This window comes from Herpailurus yagouaroundi, unplaced genomic scaffold, assembly GCF_014898765.1.
Source record: "Herpailurus yagouaroundi ecotype Mexico unplaced genomic scaffold, PumYag 163, whole genome shotgun sequence".
In the NCBI taxonomy this organism is placed as follows: Eukaryota; Metazoa; Chordata; class Mammalia; order Carnivora; family Felidae; genus Herpailurus; species Herpailurus yagouaroundi.
The window spans coordinates 12,609,818-12,631,892 of record NW_024412404.1 but is presented as its reverse complement, the minus strand read 5'-3'; the positions used below and the strand labels follow the sequence as shown (position 1 = coordinate 12,631,892).

Genomic DNA, 22,075 nt, shown 5'->3' with positions numbered 1-22,075 from the left:
GGTCATGATCTCACGGTCCGTGAGTTCGAGCCCAGCGTCGGGCTCTGTGCTGACAGCTTGGAGCCTGGCGCCTGCTTCGGATTCTGTGTCTCCTCTCTCTGCCCCTCCCCTGCTCACGCTCTGTCTCTCTCTCTCAAAAATAAATAAAAACATTAAAAAAATTTTTTTAAATAAAATGTGTTTCTTTTCTAATGCAGCTTCTAGAAAATTCCAACTCACACATGTGGCTCACGTGTACTCCCACCAGGCAGCGTGGCTGTAGATGACATGTGAGCACACCAAGGACCAGGGCTATCCTCCTCGATGGCTACCAGCCTGGTGCTCAGAGAAGAGCGAGGACTCAGGAGCCCCAGGAGGTATTTGTCGTGTGAAGGAACGTGAGCCGGCCCCATAGGATGAATGACAACAATGCCATGTATAGAACCTTTCTCCATGCCAGCCACTACGTCCCCTCCACCAATCTTCATGGTACAGCCGGGGCTATCATATCCCCATCTTACTGCTGAGGAAAACGAGGCCTGTGGGGAATAAGCAGTAACTTGCCCAGGGTCACACAGCTAGTAAGTGGCACAGGCCTTAGGGGACCCCTGGGTGGTTGACCTTGTATCACTCTGTGATGGCCTTGGGACAAGGGCCAGGTTTGGAAGGAGTTGAGGAAGTAGTGGCACGGGCTGAGGAATTTAGTGATTCCAAAGAGCCCCCCAAACCACAAGCTCCCCACACAAGACCTCCCCAAGGCTGGCTTTACCTGTCCCCTGAACCTCCTCTTAACAGCCTTCAGTAGTGCAGTATAATAAAAAATATATATTTGGAGGCACCTGGGTGGCTCAACCAGTTAAGCATCTGACTTCAGCTCAGGTCATGATGTCATGGTTTGTGAGTTTGAGCCCCGTTTCAGGCTCTGTGCTGACAGCTCAGAGCCTGGAGCTTGCTTTGGATTCTGTGTCTCCCTCTCTTTCTCTGCTCTTCCCCTGCTCATGCTCTGTCTCTCTCCCTCTCTCTCTCAAAAATAAACATTAAAAAAAATTTTTTTCTATATATATGTATACATACATGTATATATATAATATGTATTTAATATATATACGTATATATATGTGTGTGTGTGTGTGTATATATATATATATATATATATATATATATATATATATATATTTGGTCTTTGCCCCAGTTCCTGACACAGAGCTCCAAAACTCCTTAGAATTTCCAGAGAGAGAGGAGTATCGTGTATAAGGAGCCCCTTTTGAGCACAGCTGAGTTTATGCTAGTGAGGGGACTTGGTTGGGGGGTGGGGAGCCTCTAGGCAGCCCCAGGATGGGGCTGGTGGGCAGAAAGACCAACTCGTTAGTGGGGGGATCTTTTAGTCCCATCCAGACCTCTGGGGAGGGGAGGGAGCTGGAGATTGAAGAGATCTGATGAGTGCTCAGGAAGTGAACATATCCATGTGCTGGGAGGGTGGCGCACCTGGAGAGGACACGGAAGCTCCACTCTCACCCCATTCCATCTGGCTGCCCCGGAGCTGTACTCTTTATGTTAACCCAGGAAATGGAAGTAAACTGCCTCCCTGAGTCTTGTGAGTCATTCTAGCTGATAAAACCTGAGGAAGGGGGTCATAGGAAGCCCTGATTTATGGCCGGTAGGTGAGAAGTATGGGTGGCCTAGGACTCGTGACTGGCCTGTGACATGGGGGCTGTCTTGTGCGCCCGAGCCCTTAAATGTGTATAATTTGACACTAACTCCAAATAGCGTCAGACTGAATTTCATTAAATTTTTGGACACCCAGTTGGTGTCCAGAGAATTGGTTGTTGGTATGGAAAACACCCGAGAAGTAGGCAAGTGAGGGCTCTTCCCTTTCTGCCCCTGCCAACCAGGGGGTAGGTAGCTGGTCTGTCTCGCACAGGGCTGATGTCGTGCAGCCATAAGCAGCCCCTGCTGGGTCCTCCGGGGACGTCCTTCTTTTCCCCATTTCGGCTGAGCTGGGGCTGTCTCAGGGCTGGTGCCAGGCTAGAGAACGGAGGCCAGCTCCCAGGAAGTGAGAAGGCTGGAGTCGAGGAGGAGCACTTCCCCCTCCCGCCTGAGATGCTCCTAGTGCAGAGTGGGCTCAAGTTTCTTCTTAGACATCCTTCAAGTTTCATCTTAGACATCCCTTCTTTCAGGAAGCCCTCCTTGATCACCATTACTACAAACGTGCCCCCCCCCCCCCCACACTCCTCCATCCTCTCATATCAGGAATCCAGAACCCCTCTCACACATAACAGCCTCAGAAAGAGGCCAATGGCCAAGGGCCTTGCCTTTGTTTGGAACTTCCCTGTGCTTCTTTCCAGCCACACGATCCTCCCATGCCTCAGTTTATTCAGGTGTAAAATGGTAGTAACAAGACTTACTTCAGGGCAGCCCTGAGGATTAAGTGAGATTACATACATAAAGTGCTTAGCGCCATGCCCCAGCACACAGCAAGCACTGGATAAATGGTAACTACTATTAATATTGGTATTAATAATGGAGCCACCTGCTCAGCCAGAGAGGGATGCTTTTGACCAAGAAGAGCCTTGGGCTCCAGTATGGGAAGCGGGCTGAACCCGGGTGAAGGCTCCGGGGTGGGCTTGGGCTGCTGGGGGAGGGAAACCAGCCAGGAAAAAACACCGAGTGCAGCAGCATTGTTCATTTTTAAATTTTCTTTTACAGGACCTGCCGATAATCACCTGCTGAGTGCTCTGCACTGGCCACCGGCAGGGCCCCAGGGGCAGATGTCTCCTGCCACCTACCAAGCAGGGCCTGGGTCCTCAGAACAGTCCTGCTGCCCCCAGAGACCCCGTGGCCCTGGGCTGCCAGTGCGGTCCCTGGGCACCAGGAGGGGGCTGACGGGGCAGGGGTGGGGAAAGGGCACACGGACAGGTGTTCTCTTAAAAACCACTCTCAAGGCACAAAGGCTCTGTGTGAGACCTCCAGCCCAGCTGGTCCGTGAGTGGATGTACAAGGGGAGGGGACATGGGGGAGTCCCAACTTCCCGTGCCCCACACACCCCTTCCCCGTGAGTCCGCATCCACTGTTGGCTCCGCCCTGGTGGCTTCCTCCCACCTCTGCCAGCCACGCCTACTGATTGTTCCCCACACAGTAGTTGGAGGAGTCCACCAGCTTTAAATATTTCAAACACAAAAATAAACTCAAAATGGATAAAGGACCTGAATGTGCGACAGGAAACCATCGAAACCCGAGAGGAGAAAGCAGGAAGAGACCTCTCTGACCTCAGCCGCAGCAATTTCTTACTCGACACATCTCCAAAGGCAAGGGAATTAAAAGCAAAAATGAACTATTGGGACCTCATCAAGATGAAAAGCTTCTGCACCGTGAAGGAGACAATCAACAAAACTAAAAGGCAACCGACGGAATGGGAAAAATATTTGCAAATGACATATCAGACAAAGGGCTAGCATCCAAAAATCTATAAAGAACTCACCAAACTCCACACCCGGAAAACAAATAATCCAGTGAAGAAATGGGCAGAAGACATGAATAGACACTTTTCCAAAGAAGACATCCAGACGGCCAACCAACACATGAACAAATGCTCAATGTCACTCCTCATCAGGGAAATACAAATCAAAACCACACTGAGATACCACCTCACGTCAGTCAGAGTGGCTAAAGTGAACAAATCAGGAGACTATAGATGCTGGCGAGGATATGGAGAAACGGGAACCCTCTTGTACTGTTGGTAGGAATGCAGACTGATACAGCTGCTCTGGAAAACAGTGTGGAGGTTCCTCAAAAAATTAAAAATAGGTCTACCCTATGACCCAGCAATAGCACTGCTAGGAATTTACCCAAGGGATACAGGAGTGCCGATGCACAGGGGCACTTGTACCCCAATGTTTATAGCAGCACTCTCAATAATAGCCGAATTATGGAAAGAGCCTAAATGCCCACCAACTGACGAATGGATAAAGAAATTGTGGTTTATATACACAATGGAGTACTACATGGCAATGAGAAAGAATGAAATATGGCCTTTTGTAGCAACGTGGATGGAACTGGAGAGTGTGATGCTAAGTGACATAAGTTATACAGAGAAAGACGGATATCATATGTTTTCACTCCTCTGTGGATCCTGAGAAACTTAACAGAAGACCATGGGGGAGGGGAAGGAAAAACAAAGTTAGAGAGGGAGGGGGCCAAACCATAAGAGACTCTTAAAGACTGAGAACAAACTGAGGGTTGATGGGGGTGGGAGGGGAGGGTGGGTGATGGGTATTGAGGAGGGCAGCTGTTGTATGGTGCTGTATGGAAACCAATTTGACAATACATTTCATGATAAAAAAAAGAAAAAACAAAAAAACACCGCACAGCATCTAGCTTCTTACCACCGCAGGCCTGAGGGGAGAAGGGAGCGGGGAGGCTCACAGAAAACACACCATGCGAGCTGCTGGCCTCCACCTCCTGCCCCCCCAGCAAGCCCACAGATGAAGAACACGTCGAGGCCGGAGGGAAGAAGGTGGAAGAAGCTTCGGCAAAGAGAAGATGACAGGCTGACAAGAGGGTCTGACATCTGTGAGCCTGACCCATCTCTGACTACCCGGGATGATGGGAGGAGAGATCCACTGGGCCTGTGGGTCAGATGAAAACAAAGTGGGGAGAAGTGATGCGGGAGGGTCTGTGGGAACGAGAGGAGGGTGAGGGGTCAGGGGCAGGTGTCGGAAAGGCAGGGTGGAAGACGGTGTCCTTCAGTCCCTAAGGTCAGCCATGGCCTCACCATGCCAAAGGAACAACACTGGCCACTTCAGACAGGCACCAGGAAGGGAGGACCATACCCGGCAATGAGAGAGAGGGACCCTCCTATGCGTGCAAAGCAGACTAGTCCCCAGATGGGCTGGTTTTGCCACAGAGCTGCTGTGTGGCCCCAGGCAACTTGCTTAACTTTTCTGTTTCCTGCGCCCCATTTTCCTTCACCCAGAGAAAGATACAGCTCATAATAAAAGAGCTAACGCTTTATTTTAGCACCTAATACGTGCCAGGCGCTATTCTAAGTGCTTGACATGTGCATTAACTCGTCTGATCATTCTGACAACTGAAGGAGGAGAGTCCTATTGTCCTTTGACTTTAGAGATAAGAAAGCTGAAGGACAGAGCGACTAAGACACTTGCCCAAGGGAAGCGGTTGGAGGGGAACCCAGGAGTCCTGGCTCTGTGCTACTCCCTCGTGCCCACTTGAGATGCACAAACCGTCTTCCACCCAGAGAGCTCAAGAGGAAACTATCCTCTGCTGAGGATACAGCCGAGCTCTTAGCACCTGTTTTATTTTTACAGACAGTGCAAGCCCGGGAGGGGCAGGCGGCAAGGGGGAGAGAGAGAATCCCAAGCAGGCTCCGCACTGTCAGCACAGAGCCCAACGCAGGGCTCAAACTCAGAAATGATGAGATCATGACCTGAACTGAAATCAAGAGTCAGACGCTTAACCGACTGAGCCACCAGGCGCCCCGATGTATTTCTTCTTAACAGCGGGGGAAGGGCATGAGTGTCCAAGGTCATAGAGCCGGCTGAGGAGAGTGTCCTGACTCCCCCACCATCCAGCAAAGCCAGAGGGTCAGAGCCGATCTCATGTGCCCCCACTGAGGTCTCCTGCAATGGCCGTGGGAGCAGTATCCTGACCCTGACTGAGGCTCAGCCACGCCCTGCTTGGCACGACCTCGGGCCAGTAACATCTCCAGGTGTCGGTTTCTCTGCAAAGGAGGTCAAGACTCGAGAGAGGGTCTGAGAGCGCCTCCAGCTCTCCCCTGAGAGTCCGTGAAACTGCGCCGTAATCCCGGGCTGCCTGGATGGAAGTGAGCTCCCCATCACAGAGGCATTCCAGCAGAGATCCTTCCAGACACAGTGGCCAGGAGAGGGGAGCTTCAAGGGACTCTCAGGCAGCCAGTGGGAGGCTGGCTTCCTCCAGCGACTCCCTAGCTCCCTGGAGTGACAGAAGGAGCTGGCCTCACTCAGGAATATGTTTGCCCGTGTCACCAGGCAGGCCGGGCCCACAGCTCTTCCCCGGGGACACGCTGGCCCCAGGGGACACCATGCCAGCCGTGCCTGCAGTCCTAACCTTCCTTCAGCGCAGTCCAGAGCTGCTTTGCTCCTTGCCACCAGCTGTCCGGGAGCCAAGGGACAGGCAAATGCCCAGGCCTTTCCCGGCCTCCTCCGCGGCCACCAGAGCTGATGCTGATCTGGCCACCGGGGAAGGAGGGCCGGTCCTCCCCGCCAGGGGAAAGGGCACCTCACCACCACGATTCGCTCAAGCTGTTCCTTCCTCCCGGGATTCCCTTCCTCCTGTTTCCCTACGCTAAAACTACTTCTCAGTCTTCAAAGCCCCGATTAAATGTTCCCTCTGGCTGAGTCCCTCCTGTCCCCACAGGCCCAATCAATCTTTTCTTCTGATGGGCTTCTCCAGAGCCATGTCCGTCTTCTTACCACTATACTCACCTGCCTTCTAGGTAGTAAATCCTAGCTGTGGCTTCCTCCCCCACCAGGCTCGGGGCTCCCTGAGCACGAGTCACTGCCCCGTACCCCAGAACTGGGCACAGTAGACACAGCCTCACACAGTGGGTACTCAAAAGACAGCTCTGAAACCGAAGAGCACTGCAGCCACTCCCTGCATCCCAGAAGGGGTTCACGGTCACAGATGCCTCCATCCCCTGGAGTTCACCTGTTTCTCAAGGCTCCTCCCCTTCCCTCCCGGGGAGGCTGGTATTTTCAGTCCTGTGAGTGCTGCGGAAGCGACCGAGGCCCAGAGAGGGAAGTGTGTGTGCAATCACACACACAGCAAGGCGAGGTCTGCGGGCCCAGAGCAGCCGCGCCCCCCCCCCCCCAGCCCCCTCCCAGTGCACAAACCCCACGCTGGCGGCGGCAGGAAGGGCAGAGGATCGGACTTACCCAGGCATCCGGAGATCAGCACAAACAGCCAGGCCACGAGGCAGCCGGTGGCAACGTGGCACCTCATGTCTCCTGGGGACACAAGGAAGGAGAGGTGAGAAGCCTGCCCTCCGAGCCCCTCCTACACTTGCCCACCCCTGCAGCTCTGGGGAGAATTGGCCTGGGAAGAAGGGAGGGAATCAACTCACGTGGTGGGGAGGCGGGTGTGGGAAAGGAGAGAGGGTCTGCATCGCTTGGTTTCGTATCGTCCAGGGCTGGGTATAGCTCAGCGGCCTGGGGGTGGGGGCAGGGGCACGGTGAGTCTGCCCTCATGGGGCCGGCTGCACAGCCGAGCGAGCGAGAGAGTGAGCGAGGCTAAGCAGTAGGCACAGGAATGCGTGACCGAGGCATTCTGGGCCCCTTGCGGGGAGGGGCCGTTGCCTACATCCTCCAGGATGGCAGCCCCAGGAGTGATGGGGCTTGGGTAGCCTGGGGACAGGGATAGGAGATAGGTGCTGAGCGGGCAGTCAGGGGTCTAAGACCGGGCTTGGCAGGCCCAACACCCCGGATCCCCCCAGCCTAAGTGCCCAATGGGCATGTCTTTTCCCACTTTTCCTACCCACCCTACTATCTCATAATCTGGGATATGAAAGGTGGCGGCAGTCAGCAGTGTCCAGAGTGGCACAGAGAGGGGAGGTAACTGCACAGCGTTCCACAGCAAGTCTGTAGAACACTGAGGCCAAATTTCTAGGGGGCTCAGAGCAAAGCTCCAGCGAGATCTGGAGCCCAGCCCCCAGCGGCTCAGCGAGGCGAGATCCCACCTCGAAGGGTGTCGGGGAGGGTGACTGCACCTCGCACCATAGCGGTGGCCCTGTTACAGCAGGGCCACGGTCCTCTGGTTCCTTCTCAGCCCTGCAGCAATTCAGGGACAGGCCTCCCGGAGACCAGCAGAGGCGCCAGGAGGGGCCCACGCTCCTCAGCTGGGGATGCCACGGCCCTCTCAGATGCCAGCCCTGTTAGTACAGGGACACAGCCCACACGCCTCCACATCCCCGCAGGGCCTAGCCAAGGGCCTGCACGTCATCCTGCAGTTCAACGGCTTGCTCAGAGACTCCCCTCTAGCGAGCACCAGGCTCAGCATCTGGACCTAAGTGGACCGGCCGCCTCCCTCGTGGATGAGAGGCCAGGAAAGCCACGGGGAGGTGAAGGGAACGGAAGGGAAGGGATCTCTGGAGAGACTGCCACATGTCTGCAAGATCCAGGGGCGAGAGATTCCAAAAGAGCCACAAGCTCAGATCCCTTAATTCCAGACCCAGAGTGGCCCGAGTGGCCTGTGACACGACCCCACCGGGGTTCCTGCCACATACAACACGCAATGGCCCGTGACACCCTTTGGTTTCCCTTCTAACATTTGTTTCCCTGATGTCCTGATTACTAGGCATGAAACGGTAATTTGCAGAATAAACGATCCTAAGATGTATTTAAATAATAAAAGACAGACACCCCCCCCCATTCATATATTCCCGTATTTCCACCCCCTTGAGCTTTGGAATGTTAACAGCATCACAGGGATGCAAATTGAGATGCTCCAGGGGCCAGGCCAGGAACAGAAATGAGGGAGACACCGGGTGGGTGGGGATGATGGCCACTCAGAGGCCACAGGCTCTGTCCAAGAGGGGCAGCCGCTGATGTGTTCCAGCCAAGAGGGATGTGGGCCCAGCGCGGCCAGGGCTTCTGATTTCTCTCAATGAAAAGCCGACAATCGGGCTTTTTCTATGAATTCACTTTTTAAATGTTGGCAAATAATTCAACTTGTAGGAGCCAAACAGGACGTGTCTGATGGCCAGAGTGGGTGGGCTGGGCTGGGCACGCGTCCTACCGGGCCCTTCCCTGCACCCAAGCAAATCCGTTCGCATTACACACACGTATGGAGCGGTGCGGCTGTGTTTATCTTTAGAATGATGGAACTGTCTCTACACAAAAGAAACTTGCTCTTCTCACATCATGATATTTCACGGATGACCCTCCACGTCAACACTGCTACATCTGCGCCCTTCTTTTTAGGAGCTAAATCATAGTTCAGAGCATGGGTGTTTGCAAGAGAGACAAGCATCCCCTACTGTTGGGCATTTGGGTGTTCCCAGGTTCCCACCACCACGGGTAATGCCACGAGGGGCCTCCCTCCGAAAATAATCGTGTCGGGACCTTGGATGCTCTTGAACTTGGCTCTCCAGCTGCGGCATTACTGGGTGGATTAGATACAACCCGGGCCATGTATGTAAACCTTTATTAGACATCGCCGTATTACCTTCTGGAAAGGTTGTGGCAATTCCCGCTCCCTCCGGCAGCGTATGAGAGGGCCTCTGTGCCCACCTGGAAGTGATCCCTCTTTTAAATGGCTGCCAATCGGATGCATGAAAAATGGTATGGCATTGTTGCTTTAATTTGCATTTCCCTAACTACTAGCGAGGTTGAGCGGGATGCCTTTTTCTAAACGTTCAAACCACTTTCCATCTGTTATCCTGCACTGCCGTAGCATATCCTACAAAGAAGCTAGCCAGCATTGCTGGCATTATCCCTGATTTACAAGTGGAGAAACCGAGGCACAGAGCAATTAAGTGACAATCTGACATCTCCTAGTGAGTGAGTGTTTTTTTCAAAAAAATCTCCAGCCCTCTGCCTTCCCAAACCAGATGTTGTAAGAATTAAACAACATCTGCCAAGAACATCATCCACAAATAGCTGGGGAGTGTAGCCATTCTGCAAGGTGTTGCACGAAGTTTGCAGCGGAAGGAAGGAAGGAAGGAAGGAAGGAAGGAAGGAAGGAAGGAAATAAACACTTACGAGGGCAACTCCCACAGACCAAGGATTTCCAGAGGTGTTGTTTTATTCAGTCCTCTGAAGTGTCCCCATAACGTATTGTCCCCATTTTTCAGATGAGGGAATCAAGGCCCGGAGAGGTCACTCCAGGACTGGAACTGATTCCATCACGCCACGCTGCTGCCCGCCATTCCTCATTTCCTAACAGATAACAGGGAAGGCACGGCCCCTCCCTCGGGAGTACAGTACACAATAGACACAGGATGAACGTCTGCAAAGCAGTGCACACTTGTGCACAACACACCCACATGTGCCAAACGCATCATTTCCACGACGCCGGCTCGGGGTCCAACGCTGCCAGGCGCACTGTCCCCAGCCTGTCTCCTTAAACGTCTGCTTCCCCTCCGGAGGCAGTCACGTTGCCTTGGCGCCTCTCTTCTGTGGGTTACGGGCAGCCAAACACAGCCCTGATTCTGCAGGATCGGGGGCGGGGGGCAGCTCTGAAGCCGTTAGACGCAGGGGTGATGTCTGCTCCATGCTGACTCTGTCCTCGGCTTGGGGCAAGGGAGCCGAGACCGTAGGTCGCGGGGACCCCGGCTCCAAAGGGTGAAGCGGAGTAGCTAGGCAAAAGTGGGTCCCTCCTGCTACCGGGTTCTCCCTGAAATCCCAGTTCTTGCCTTTCCTCTGGCCTCTCCGGCTACAGGAAGGCAAGCAAGGCCCAGAGAGAGAGGCTAACGGCAGTGGGAAGAGGCCCCTGCGTTCCAACCTCCAGCCCAGGCGTCGCAATGGATGCTGCATTGCCTGCAGGCATTCCCTTGACACTGGGGCCACAGCAAGTGGCCTGTGTCCCCCGGGAGAGCCTGACCTCGCCCTGCCCTGTGCAACGGCTGTTCCCCAACCTCCCAGCCCTCCCACCTCCCACCCGGCAGAGCTGCGTGACCTCCTCCACCTCAGGATGGGGCCTGGGCTCCTACCAACCCTCACCTGCCCCCACCGGACCAGGAAACACAGACACACAGCCTTCCGTGCGGGGGTTCTGCTCTGGGCCTGGGATACGTGCCAGAGACGTGCCCCAGGGGTAGGAGCAGGGTCAGGGCTGGCTGCCCCCAAATCTCTCAGGGACCTGGCTTACAGCCCATCCTTGCAGGAAGACTTCCAGAAATCCCTCAAACATACCCACTGCCAAGAAGACACAGAACCAGGCCTCAGAGGCGTCGGGCTGTCAGTTCTCAACAGCCTCTTTCACGCTAAGCCCGGGGCCAGGCCCTGGGGGAGGATGGCTACGAACATGTGCCAGGTGTCAAATAAATGATAGAGACCATTGCTGCCCAAGGCCATGGAAAGAGAAGTCCTGAACCTTCCAGAGGAGGTGAGATGTGGGCTGCACAGTGTTAACGTTCGCCGAGTGCACGTTACGTGCCAGTCACCGCGGCGGGCGACGTGCTGTCCGTGCTGGGGCTCGGAGAGTCTGAGAGACCTGCCCGCGGTCACACAGCTGATAAGTGGCCAGGTTGGGATTCGAACCCCATTCCGATGGCCGTCAAAAGTTGGTCGCCCAGCCTCAGCCCCAACCCTTACAACTGCTTCACAGCCACAGGATACAAGAGCCAGCAGCAAGGCCGAGTGCGTGTGCCAGGAAGAAGGGGGACAGCCAGGGCCGGGAAGCGGGTTCCTATTTAGCCTGCCTTTCTGGCGTATTGGCATCTCACAGGCCTTGGCCCGAGAACCGCTACCAATAAGACAACGTCCGCACCATCAGAGGTGACCAAGCCCCCCGCCTCCTCCTCCCACATGGCCCTCTCCGGCACCATCCCCAAGAGGTTACCACCTCTGTCCCTGGAGGGAGCAGACTGCAAAGACAGCCGTACTCGAGGCAGCCACGCGACCCACACTGGCCTGTGCCTTCTCCTGTGATCAACCTGTAAAAACCTGCTGCTCACGCGGGCCTGGGCTGAGGGCCACAGGGGATGTTCCGGCAGGTGGCACGGTTACAGCATCTAGGGAGTCACCCCACCTGGGAATCACCTCCCCAATCAAAGCCTCCATTTACACCCCCGAGGGCCGGGGAGCTGCAAGGAGAGGCTTCTAAGCCGGGTCTGGCCCCACCGCACGCGTCTGCCCTGACATTACTTGCCGTGTGCCAGGCACTGTGTTAGACACAAGTGCACCGAAGGAAACGAGCTGAGGACCTTTCCGGGGTGGGGGCTGACACTCCCAGGAGAGACCAACACAGACGGCGTAGGTGGGCAAGTTCTACGGCGTGCTTGGGAATAAGTACTAAGGAGAGAGGCAAGGAACGGGGTGAGGGTAGTCTGCCTATCACTGAAGGTGCTATATGAACAAACAGTGAGGAAGCAGGAGAGTGAGCCATGCGGTTAGCCATCTTCCAGGCAGCGGCAACAGCCTGTGCAAAGGCCCTGAGGCAAGAGGGTGCTAACGCACATGGAAAGGAGGCCAGCGGGGCTGTAACTGGGTACATGGTGGGGGAGAGCGGCAGGAGACGAGGCCACAGACACAATGGGCCCATCACTGATGGGAGTCACGTGGGAGTCACGGTCCTAAGCCACCCGAGAGTGCCGTGCAAGAGTCAAGTTTTACTGGAGCACTTGGCCGCACTACTGGGGACTGACTGCAGGGGCAAGGGCAGAAGCAGGCAGACCGGTGTGGCGGCCAGACATCTGAGGGCTCTGGCCAGAGACTGGGGTGGAGGGTGTGGGGTCTGGCATGTGTCGAGGTAGAGCTGAGCGGGTCCCCTACTGGAGAAGACGAGGCCGTGTGAGAAAGGACCGAGCCTGAGGGTTTGGCCCAGGCGCCCGGAAGGATGGAGTTGCTGCTACCCAGCTGGGAGGAGGCAGCAGGGGAAACAAGCTGAGAGCTGAGCGCAGAAGTTCAGTTTGGGGCACGGTGAGCTTGGAAAGGCTGTTGAGAACCCAGCAGCATCGTGGGACAGGCAGGAGGACACCCCCACCTAGACGTCAGGCCTGAGGTGGGGCCAGAGATGCAGACGTAGACGTGGGGGTCATCGGCGTGTAGGTGGTACTTGGAGCCACCAGAGAGACGAGATCACCAAGATCCCAACACCCTCGAGCCGAGGCAACTTGGCTGAGAGTATCCATCAATGTTTAAAACCTACAAAGAGCCACCCTCAACGCGTGGCCTAGCGATTCCACTTCCAGAACTTTAGCTGAGGAAATGATTATGGCGGCGCATGAACGCTAAGCCCCAGCGATGTTCGCGGCAGCCCAGGGGAGCAGCCCAGACACCCAGCGGGAACTGGTTCAACTGTGTGATGTCCACAAGAAGCAGAGGACCACATACGGATGGGTATGTGTGTGTCTGTGGGTAGGGGCAGCGCGTGCACGGACAGGACTATTAGGTGAAACGGTTTCATCTGAGAGGTGCAGTTACAGCTGATTCCACATTCTTCTACACACTCACCGCATTTTCCAAATCTTCTATTAGAACACCCAACGTTTTTACAACCAGAGACTTAGCTAATGTCCATCCTACCAAAACATCGGCAGCAGCATGTGAACAGACACACAACTCTGATTAGGAAGTTCTTTCCTAGGGGCGTCGGGCTGGCTCAGTCGGTTGAGCGTCCGACTTCCGCTCAGGTCGTGATCTCACAGTTCGTGAGTTGGAGCTCGACGCGGGGCTCTGTGCGGACGGCTCGGAGCCTGGAGCCTGCTTCGGATTCTGTGTCTCCGTCTCTCTCTCTCTCTCTCTCTCTCTCTCTCTCTCTCTCTCTCTCTGCTCCTCCCCTGCTCATGCTCGCGCTCTGTCTCTCTCAAAAATAAACATTAAGAAAGAAAAAGAAAAAAAAGAAAGAGAGAAAGAAAGAGAGAAAGAAGGAAAGAAAGAAGGAAAGAAAAAGAAAGAAAGAAAGAAAGAAAGATGAAGAAAGAAAGGAAGAAAGGAAGGAAGGAAGGAAGGAAAGAAAGAAAGAAAGAAAGAAAGAAAGAAAGAAAGAAAGACTGATCTTTCCTAGAGACACCTGGGTAGTTCAGTTCGTTGAGCGTCCAACTCTTGATTTTGACTCAGGTCACGATCCCAGGTTCGTGGGATTGAGCCCTGCATCAGGCTCCATGCTCAGTGTGGAACCTGCTTAAGATTCCCTCTCTCTCTCTCTCTCTCTCTCTCTCTCTCTGCCCTTCTCTCCTGCTCATGCTCTTTCTCTAAAATAAAAAAATAAAAATAAATTTATATCTAAAAAAATAAAGTTTTGTCTTATGCTCTGCTGAGCCTCCCTGAAGTCCACACCCCAGATGTGACTACCGGAGGAGACCCTTAGGGCTGGGAGGGTCCTCAAAGTTCCTCTGGCTAATAACACCCCTCTGCCACTACTCAGGCCCTTCCGTGGACAAGGGGCTCTCTCCCTCCTGGACAGGGGGCGAGGCGGTCCCAGCTCAGAGACCCCTGCCTCCCAGCCCAGTCCTGTTACCTTCCCACACCAGGGCAGATTGGGGGGTTGTTCTGATTACGCCCACCCTCAGGAGGACTTCCCTGCGTTCCAGCCATGGGGACTCGTAAGTACCAGTATGAGCTAAACCTGGTCTTAGAGACCAGGCCCCAGGCTGAAGGTGGGGACTAACAACTGAAAAGAAAAACAAGTGTCCGAAGGTACTCCTACGCTCACACACACACACACACACACACACACACACACAAAAGCTGGGCCCAGTGAATCCCCGAACGAAATGTGCCCTCAAGATGCCCCTGACCCAACCTTGGATGGCCCCTCCTTCCTGTCCCCATTGCTTCCCCCAGGCTGGAAGAAGCCAGGTTCATCATACAGCTCCTCCCGATCTGTAGGGGTGTCACCAAATGCCTCTGGACCAAACCCAAGACAGAGCCCATCACAGCCTGGTCTCCCGGATGGAGACTGGAAAGCATGTTCCTTGTGGCGGCAGGCACAAAGGACACACTCCCCTCTTCTGGGAAATCGGTGCATTCCGGGCTCAACCCCCAGGTCAGGGCCCTCAATGGTTACCATCTCCCACCTCTCCCTGCAGCCCAGTCAGGGGATGCAGGAACCGAGGGTGTGCTCAGGGTGGCGAGAGGCAGTGCCTTCCATCCAGCAAGCAAGGGGACAGGAAGAAACGGAGCCGAGGGGGAGGGAAAGGGCAGGAGGGGACATCTGAGCAGCTTTTCAGTTTCTCAGGAGTGAAAGATTTTCACAGCAGGGTGCCACAATTTAGTTTGAACTGCTATGAATTCGCATAAAATCAGATGCACTCAGCTTTGAATAGAAATACAGAAATACACAGCAGAAATCAAATACAATTTGGGGATTATTCACCACCACTACACATGGAGGGGTTCGTGCGTGCAAGGAGGTGCCCGCAGATGACACCATTAGGGCCACTAACGGACAAGCCACTGTCAGCCACTGATGGCCATGTTTCAAAGCCCACCCCGTCCAGGCCACTGTCAGGGGAGGCTGCTGTGAGAGGTCACTAAGCAGGACTTTTCCCGTAAGGAGGGAAAAGATCAGTGTGTTTGTGCCCTCCCCTGGATCCCTCCCCAAAGTTCCCACTGACTGATGCCCATGGATGGTAGATGAGTGAGGCAGGACTGAGAATCCCAGGAGGGGCACCACAGTGGCCCAGCATCCTCCACGTGAAGCCTGGTATCTGAGTCTCCTTGACCTATACTTTTTTTTTTTTAAGTCACTCCGTAGGCAATATATTTTATTTTAGTCTGTTCTTTTTGGAAGTAATGCACAGACATGGTAAATAACTATACAAAAGGGTGTGTAGCAGGAAGTGAGTCTCCCTTCCATCGTAGCCCCAGCAGGAAGTGAGTCTCCCTTCTAGCGTAGCCCCAGCAGGAAGTGAGTCTCCCTTCTACCCAAGCTCACATGTTCCCAGAGAGGACGCTGGATGGAGGGTTCCTGAAGTGTCTATCGTATGTGCATACAGGTCTCTCCCTCTCTTAGAAAAATCTAAGCGGTATCCATGCTATCCTAGTCCGTTTTGCCGCATGATGATATATCCCGAAGACTGTTCTGTTTCAGAACATACAGAGCCTGCTCTTTTTAACAGTTGTAGTGGGCGAGGGGGGGGGGGGGGACCATAACTTATCTCTGCTGATGGACATCGAGGTTGTTTTTAACTTTGCAATTTGACAAATGAAGCCACAATGAATAGCCTTGTTCCTATATTTACACGCACCATATGAAGAAGGAAACTTTCATAGTTTTATAGCTGTTGACAAACTACTCTCAAAGAGGATGCACCAAGTTGCATTCCCCCCAACTCTTACAGAAGGGCGTGTCCCCATACCTTTCCCAGAGCTGTGTGGTCACTATTTTTTCAAGTTCCAGAAAAGGTAGCTAAGGATCCTGATCCTCAGATTCCCCCACCCCATTGGGGCATGGAGCTAGAATGGAGTTGACCAAGGTTGGCTTTCTCCTACCCCCTGGCTCACCAGTAGGGTGAAAACCAACACACCTTGGCCCGGCTCTGTGACCTTGCTGCAATGTACACCCTCTCCCTCACTGGGGTCACTGCCAGTCACCACACCCTGTCCTTGGCCAGGCTGTTCTCTCCATCCGAAGTGCCACCTGGTTCCATCTTGCACCTCCAGTTCTGCCTTCAAGGCACAGCTCTGTCACTTCTTCCACAAAGTCATCCTGGATCCCTGCTAGAAGCTGGACCCTCAGCTCCCCTGGCTTTTGGGTTTGCATTTCTGGAGGCAGCTCTTCCAGCTGTGGGGGCTAGACTTGTACACGCCCTCCTTCTCCCAGAAGGCCCTCAGCTCCTTGCAAGTAGAGTCCAGTTTATCCCATACAGCCTTTGCCCACTTAACATCCCCTCCTGGGTAGGTCGCTAACACTTAACATATCCTACAGTGACCCAATTTCTTCTCCAAATAGGTTCCCATGCTCCCCTTTCTCGCCTCAGTAAGCTTACCTCCACTGATACACTCTTTTTCTTTTTCGTTCAGTTAACAAACACATTTTATACAGCCAGTAAGTGGCAGTTTCCTCCTTACCCTCATGATCATCATATTTTGGGCACACTTGCCCTCTCTAAGCCTCACCCCTGCCAAGTTCATTCCTAACCCTTGGCCATCACTGTGGTTGATCAAATGATCGGTCCCAAGCCTTCACTCTGCATAGGATTACACATCTGCACCCATCTTGGGGTCTCATGGTAGGCAGTGTGCTGTCCCACCTTTTAAGCTGGGCTTGGCCGTATGACTCATCTGGACCAATGGATGTTTTGGCCCACCTCCATACTAGTGGAGGCACAGGAATCATACGCAGAGGAGCGTGCCTCTTGAATTCCTGCCTGTCAACCTGAGATGAGCACACCCCAGGCAGAGTGAGCAGACTGAAACCACACACGGCCCAGAATCATGTTAATGATTTGCTGACCCTAGCCTAGATTTGCTGACCCTCCCGTTGACCCACAGACATAAGTAAGCATAAATGATTGTTGTAGTGGTTTGGTAGGGACTACAATACCAATACTACGAAATATATATAACCATGTAAGAGAACAGAGGGAAAGCTTCATGATTAGATTTGGCAATGATTTCAAGGAGATAACACCAGAAGCACAGGCAATAAAGTTAAATAAACTGGACTTCATTCAAATGAAAAACTTCCATGCATCAAAGGACACTATCAACACGTAGAAAATATCTGTACCTAACACGTAGAAAATATCTGTAAATCACCTATCTGATAAGGGATTAGTATCTATCATATATAAAGAACTCCTAAAACTCAACAGCACAATAAAAAATCTAGGTCAAAAATAAGCAAAAAATTTAAATATACATTTCTCCAAAGAAAATATACAAATGGCCAAGGGACACATGAAACAATGCTCAACATCATTAGTTATTGGAGAAATGCAAATAAAAATCACAATGAAAGACCACTTCTCACTCATTAGGATAGCTATTAAAAAAAAGAAAACATAAAATAAGTGTTGGAAAGAATGTAGAAAAATGGGAACCCTTGTGTATTGCTCAGGGGGAATATAAAACAGTGTAGCCATTGTAGAAAACAGTACGGTGGTTCCTCAAGAAATTAAGCATAGAATTACCATACGAGCCAGAGATTCCACTTCTGGCATATATGCAAAAGAATTAGAAATAAGGACCTGAGCAAATATTTGTACACCCATGTTCATAGCAGCATTATTCACAATAGCCAAAGGTGGAAAGAACCCAAATGTCCATCAGTAGATAAATGGATACCCCCAAGTGTGGTATACACATACAATGGAATATTGTTTAGTCTTAAAAAGGAACGACATTCTGGCACACACTATGACATGGATAAATCTTGAAGACATTATGCCAAGAGACGTAAGCCCCGTCGCAAAAGGACAATGAGCGTATGGTTCCATTTATATGAAGTACCTAGAGTCGTCAGACTCAGAGAGACAGAAAGTTGAACGGTGGTTACAAGAGGCTGGGGGTAGGGGTGGCAAAAGGAGGAGCTATTGTTCAACAGGTGCAGAGTTTCAGTCTGGGGTGATGAAAAGTTCTGGAGATGGATGGTGGTGAAGGTTGCATAACAGTGTGAATGTACTTAATGCCACTGAACTAGATACTTAGAAATGGTTAAGGGGCACCTGGGTGGCTCAGCCGGTTAAGCGTCCAACTTCAGCTCAGGTCACGATCTCAGGGTTTGTGAGTTCGAGCCCCGCATCAGGCTCTCTGCCTCTCAGCACGGAGCCTGCTTCAGATCCTCTGTCCCCCTCTCTCTCTGCCCCTACTCCACTTGCCCTCTCTCTTTCTCTCAAAAATAAACATTTTATTTTATTTTATTTTTTAATTTTTTTTAACGTTTATTTATTTTTGAGACAGAGAGAGACAGAGCATGAACGGGGGAGGGTCAGAGAGAGAGGGAGACACAGAATCTGCAACAGGCCCCGGGCTCTGAGCTGTCAGCACAGCCCGACATGGGGCTCAAACTCACAGACTGTGAGATCATGACCTGAGCTGAAGTCGGATGCTCAACCGACTGAGCCACCCAGGCGCCCCAAAATTAAACATTTTTTAAAAATGGTTAAAATGGTATATTTTGTTATACGTATTTTGCTGCAATAAAAAATGCTAAAAATGACTCAATGGCAAAATTTACATTTTGTAAATCCTGCCATAATAAAATATGATATGTATACATAAAATAAATAAAAGGTTATTTATTATCATATTTAATTATATTTATTTATTATAAATAAAAGGCTCCTCTCATGTTATTACTAAGAAAAAAAATTAATAAGCCGTCAGTAGAGTCAGGCATACCGATCGTATCAGGGCCCGGTCCAATCAGAATAGACTTATGGGGGGTGGGGGGAGGGGCATCTGGCTGGCTCAGTAGGTAGAGCATCTGACTTGACCTCAGGGTCGTAAGTTCAAGCACTGCATTGGGTGTGAAGCCTACTTTAAAAATATAAAGAATAAACTTATGGGGACCACCAGCTGCAAAGCAGCCCAGTCACCACATGTGAAGTTCCCCCACACACCACACTCTGACCCCTATTTTGTCGTACGTCAGTTTAATTGTCCCCTGCTCAGGGAGGCCTTCCCTAACCACTATGATAGTTGGTCACCCTTATTTTTTTCTCACTGTACCCTGCTCTTGCCTTTCATACCTCTCAACACATTTTGTAGATGAAGAGTTATCCTCTGGTTGCTTGTCTGTCTCCCCGACACCATTAAAGTCACGGGTGGGTGGGAGACCCAGACATCTGGCCAGGTGAAGGCCAAGGAGAGAAGGTGTGGAGGAAAGTTCTGTCAAAGGGTGGGCTCCCTTTGACAATCTTCTCTGCACAAGCCTTGCTGTCTCCTCTGATGCAAGAAATCGGAACATGGAAACAGGAAGAGGCCCTAAAAGGTAAAACAGCGAATCCTTCTGCTTTTCAGTCAGACTATTCCACATGGCAATTTTTTTTTTTTTTTTGATGAAAATCTCCTCTAGCATAAGTGGTACAACTTTGTGGGAGGCCATTTGGCACAAACAAACCACGGCCTTAAAAGCATTCATACCTTTTGACTTAGCAATTCGACTAATAGGAACTTTCCCTAAGGAGATCATCAGAATCAGGGCACAGGGCTCTGTTTTGAGGATGTTTACGGAGCATTGTTTATAACAGTGAAAACGAACAGCTCATAGTCAACGACAGTCGGGCCTCTCAACCAACCACACCAGGGCCGGCCCTGCCCGCCATGTACCCACAGCAGTGGCACCGAGTCATTGCCACAGCCAAGCCAAGGGTTGGGCCTGCCCAGTCAAGGCCCAGTCACACCATGCAGTCCACACAGAGGACACCCCTGGAGCGCCCGGTTGTGGAAACCGGGGGAGACTGTGCTGCTGGGTCTCGCAAGACTTCTTCTGCATAAGGCCACTACTTTCACGATGAGGGTATGTAGCTGACCTACCTAACACGTAGAAACAAACACAGAGAGTCAGACAAAATAAGGAGATGGAGAAATATGTTCTGAATGAAAGAGCAAGAGAAAACCTCAGAAAAAGAAATAAACAAAATGTAGATAAGCAAGCTACCTGATAACGTGTGCAAAGTAATGATCATAAAGATGCCCACTGCACTCGAGAGAAGAGTGGAAAAACTCAGTGAGAACTTCAACAAAGAGATAGAGAATACATAAAAGAACCAAGCAGACCTGAAGAATATAGTAGCTGAAATGAATAATATATTAGAGGGAATCCACGGCAGATCAGAGGACTCAGAACAGATCAACAAACTGGAAGGTGGGTAGGGAAGAGCACCAAAGCTGAACAACAAAAAGAAAAAAAAATTTTTTTTTAATGTTTATTTATTTTTGAGACAGAGAGAGAGACAGAGCGTGAACGGGGCAGGGTCAGAGAGAGGGAGACACAGAATCCGAAGCAGGCTCCAGGCTCCGAGCTCTCAGCACAGAGCCCGACGCGGGGCTCGAACTCACAGACCATGAGATCATGACCTGAGCCGAAGTCGGACGCTCAACCGACTGAGCCACCCAGGCGCCCGGAAAAAAATATTTTTTAATAAGGACAGGTTAAGACACTCAGGGACATCAAGCATACTAACATTTGCATTACAGAGGAACCAAAAGAAGAAGAGAGAGAAAGTGACAAAATTACTTGAAAAAAAAAATAAATGAAAACTTGCCTAACCTGGGGACAGAAACAGACATCCAGGTCTGAGAAGACAGAAAATTCTAAATCGCGTAGACCCAAGGAGGTCCACACCAAAACACATAATAATTAAAATGATGAGAATTAAAGATAAAGAGTAAACCGTAAAAGCAACAAGAGAAAAGCAAATAATTATGTAGCCATAAGGCTATCAGCTGATTTTCTAGCAGAAACCCTGTTGGCCAGAAGGGAGGGGGCAGGATATATTCAAAGTGCTAGAAGGATAAAAAACCTACAACCAAGAATCCTCTACCTGACAAAGTTATCATTCAGAACTGTGGGAGAGAGAAAGAGTTTCCCAAACAAATAAAAGTTACAGGAGCTCACCAAAGTTACTAAATTGGCCTTACAAGAAATGTGATAGCAACTTCCTTAGGCAGAAAAGGCCACATCAACAAGATATTAGCCAACTGGATCCAACAAGACATTAAAAAAAAATTATTCACCACGACCAAGCAGGATTTATACCTAGGATGCAGGGCTGGTTCAATATCCGCAAAACAATTAATGTGATTCATCACATCAATAAAAGAAAGGACAAGAACCATATGATGCTCTCAATAGACGCAGAGAAAGCATCTGACAAAATACAGCATCCTTTCTTGATAAAAACCCTCAAGAAAGTAGGGATAGAAGGAGCATACCTCAAGATCATAAAAGCCATATATGAACGACCCAATGCTAATATCATCCTCAATGGGGAAAAACTGAGAGCTTCCCCCCTAAGGTCAGGAACAAGACAGGGACGTCCACTCTCACCATTGTTATTCAACACAGTACTGGAAGTCTTAGCCTCTGTAATCAGACAACACAAAGAAATAAAAGGTATCCAAATCGGCCAGGAGGAGGTCAAACTTTCACTCTTCACAGATGACATGATACTCTATATGGAAAACCCAAAAGATTCCACCAAAAAACTGCTAGAATTGATTCATGAATTCAGCAAAGTTGCAGGATATAAAATCAATGCACAGAAATCGGTTGTATTCCCATACACCAACAATGAAGTGACAGAAAGAGAAATCAAGGAATAAATCCCATTTACAGTTGCACAAAAAACCATAAAATACCTAGGAATAAATCTAACCAAAGAGGTGAAAAACCTATACACTGAAAACTATAGAAAGCTTATGAAAGAAATTGAAGAAGACACAAAAAAAATGGAAAAAGATTCCATGCTCCTGGATAGCAAGAACAAATA

At 51.1% G+C, this 22,075-nt stretch overlaps 1 protein-coding gene across 9 annotated transcripts in view; it reads right to left on the bottom strand.

Moving 5' to 3' along the window:
• Nucleotides 1-22,075, bottom strand: part of CDH23 (cadherin related 23) — a 420,227-nt gene that overhangs the window by 363,158 nt on the left and 34,994 nt on the right. For all 9 annotated transcript variants that reach the window (XM_040485294.1, XM_040485295.1, XM_040485296.1 and 6 more), the window contains exon 2: nt 6,909-6,980. In XM_040485294.1, coding sequence (XP_040341228.1) covers nt 6,909-6,975 — 67 coding nt within the window. In that variant the 5' untranslated portion in view covers nt 6,976-6,980. The remainder of the gene's footprint in view (nt 1-6,908; nt 6,981-22,075) is intronic.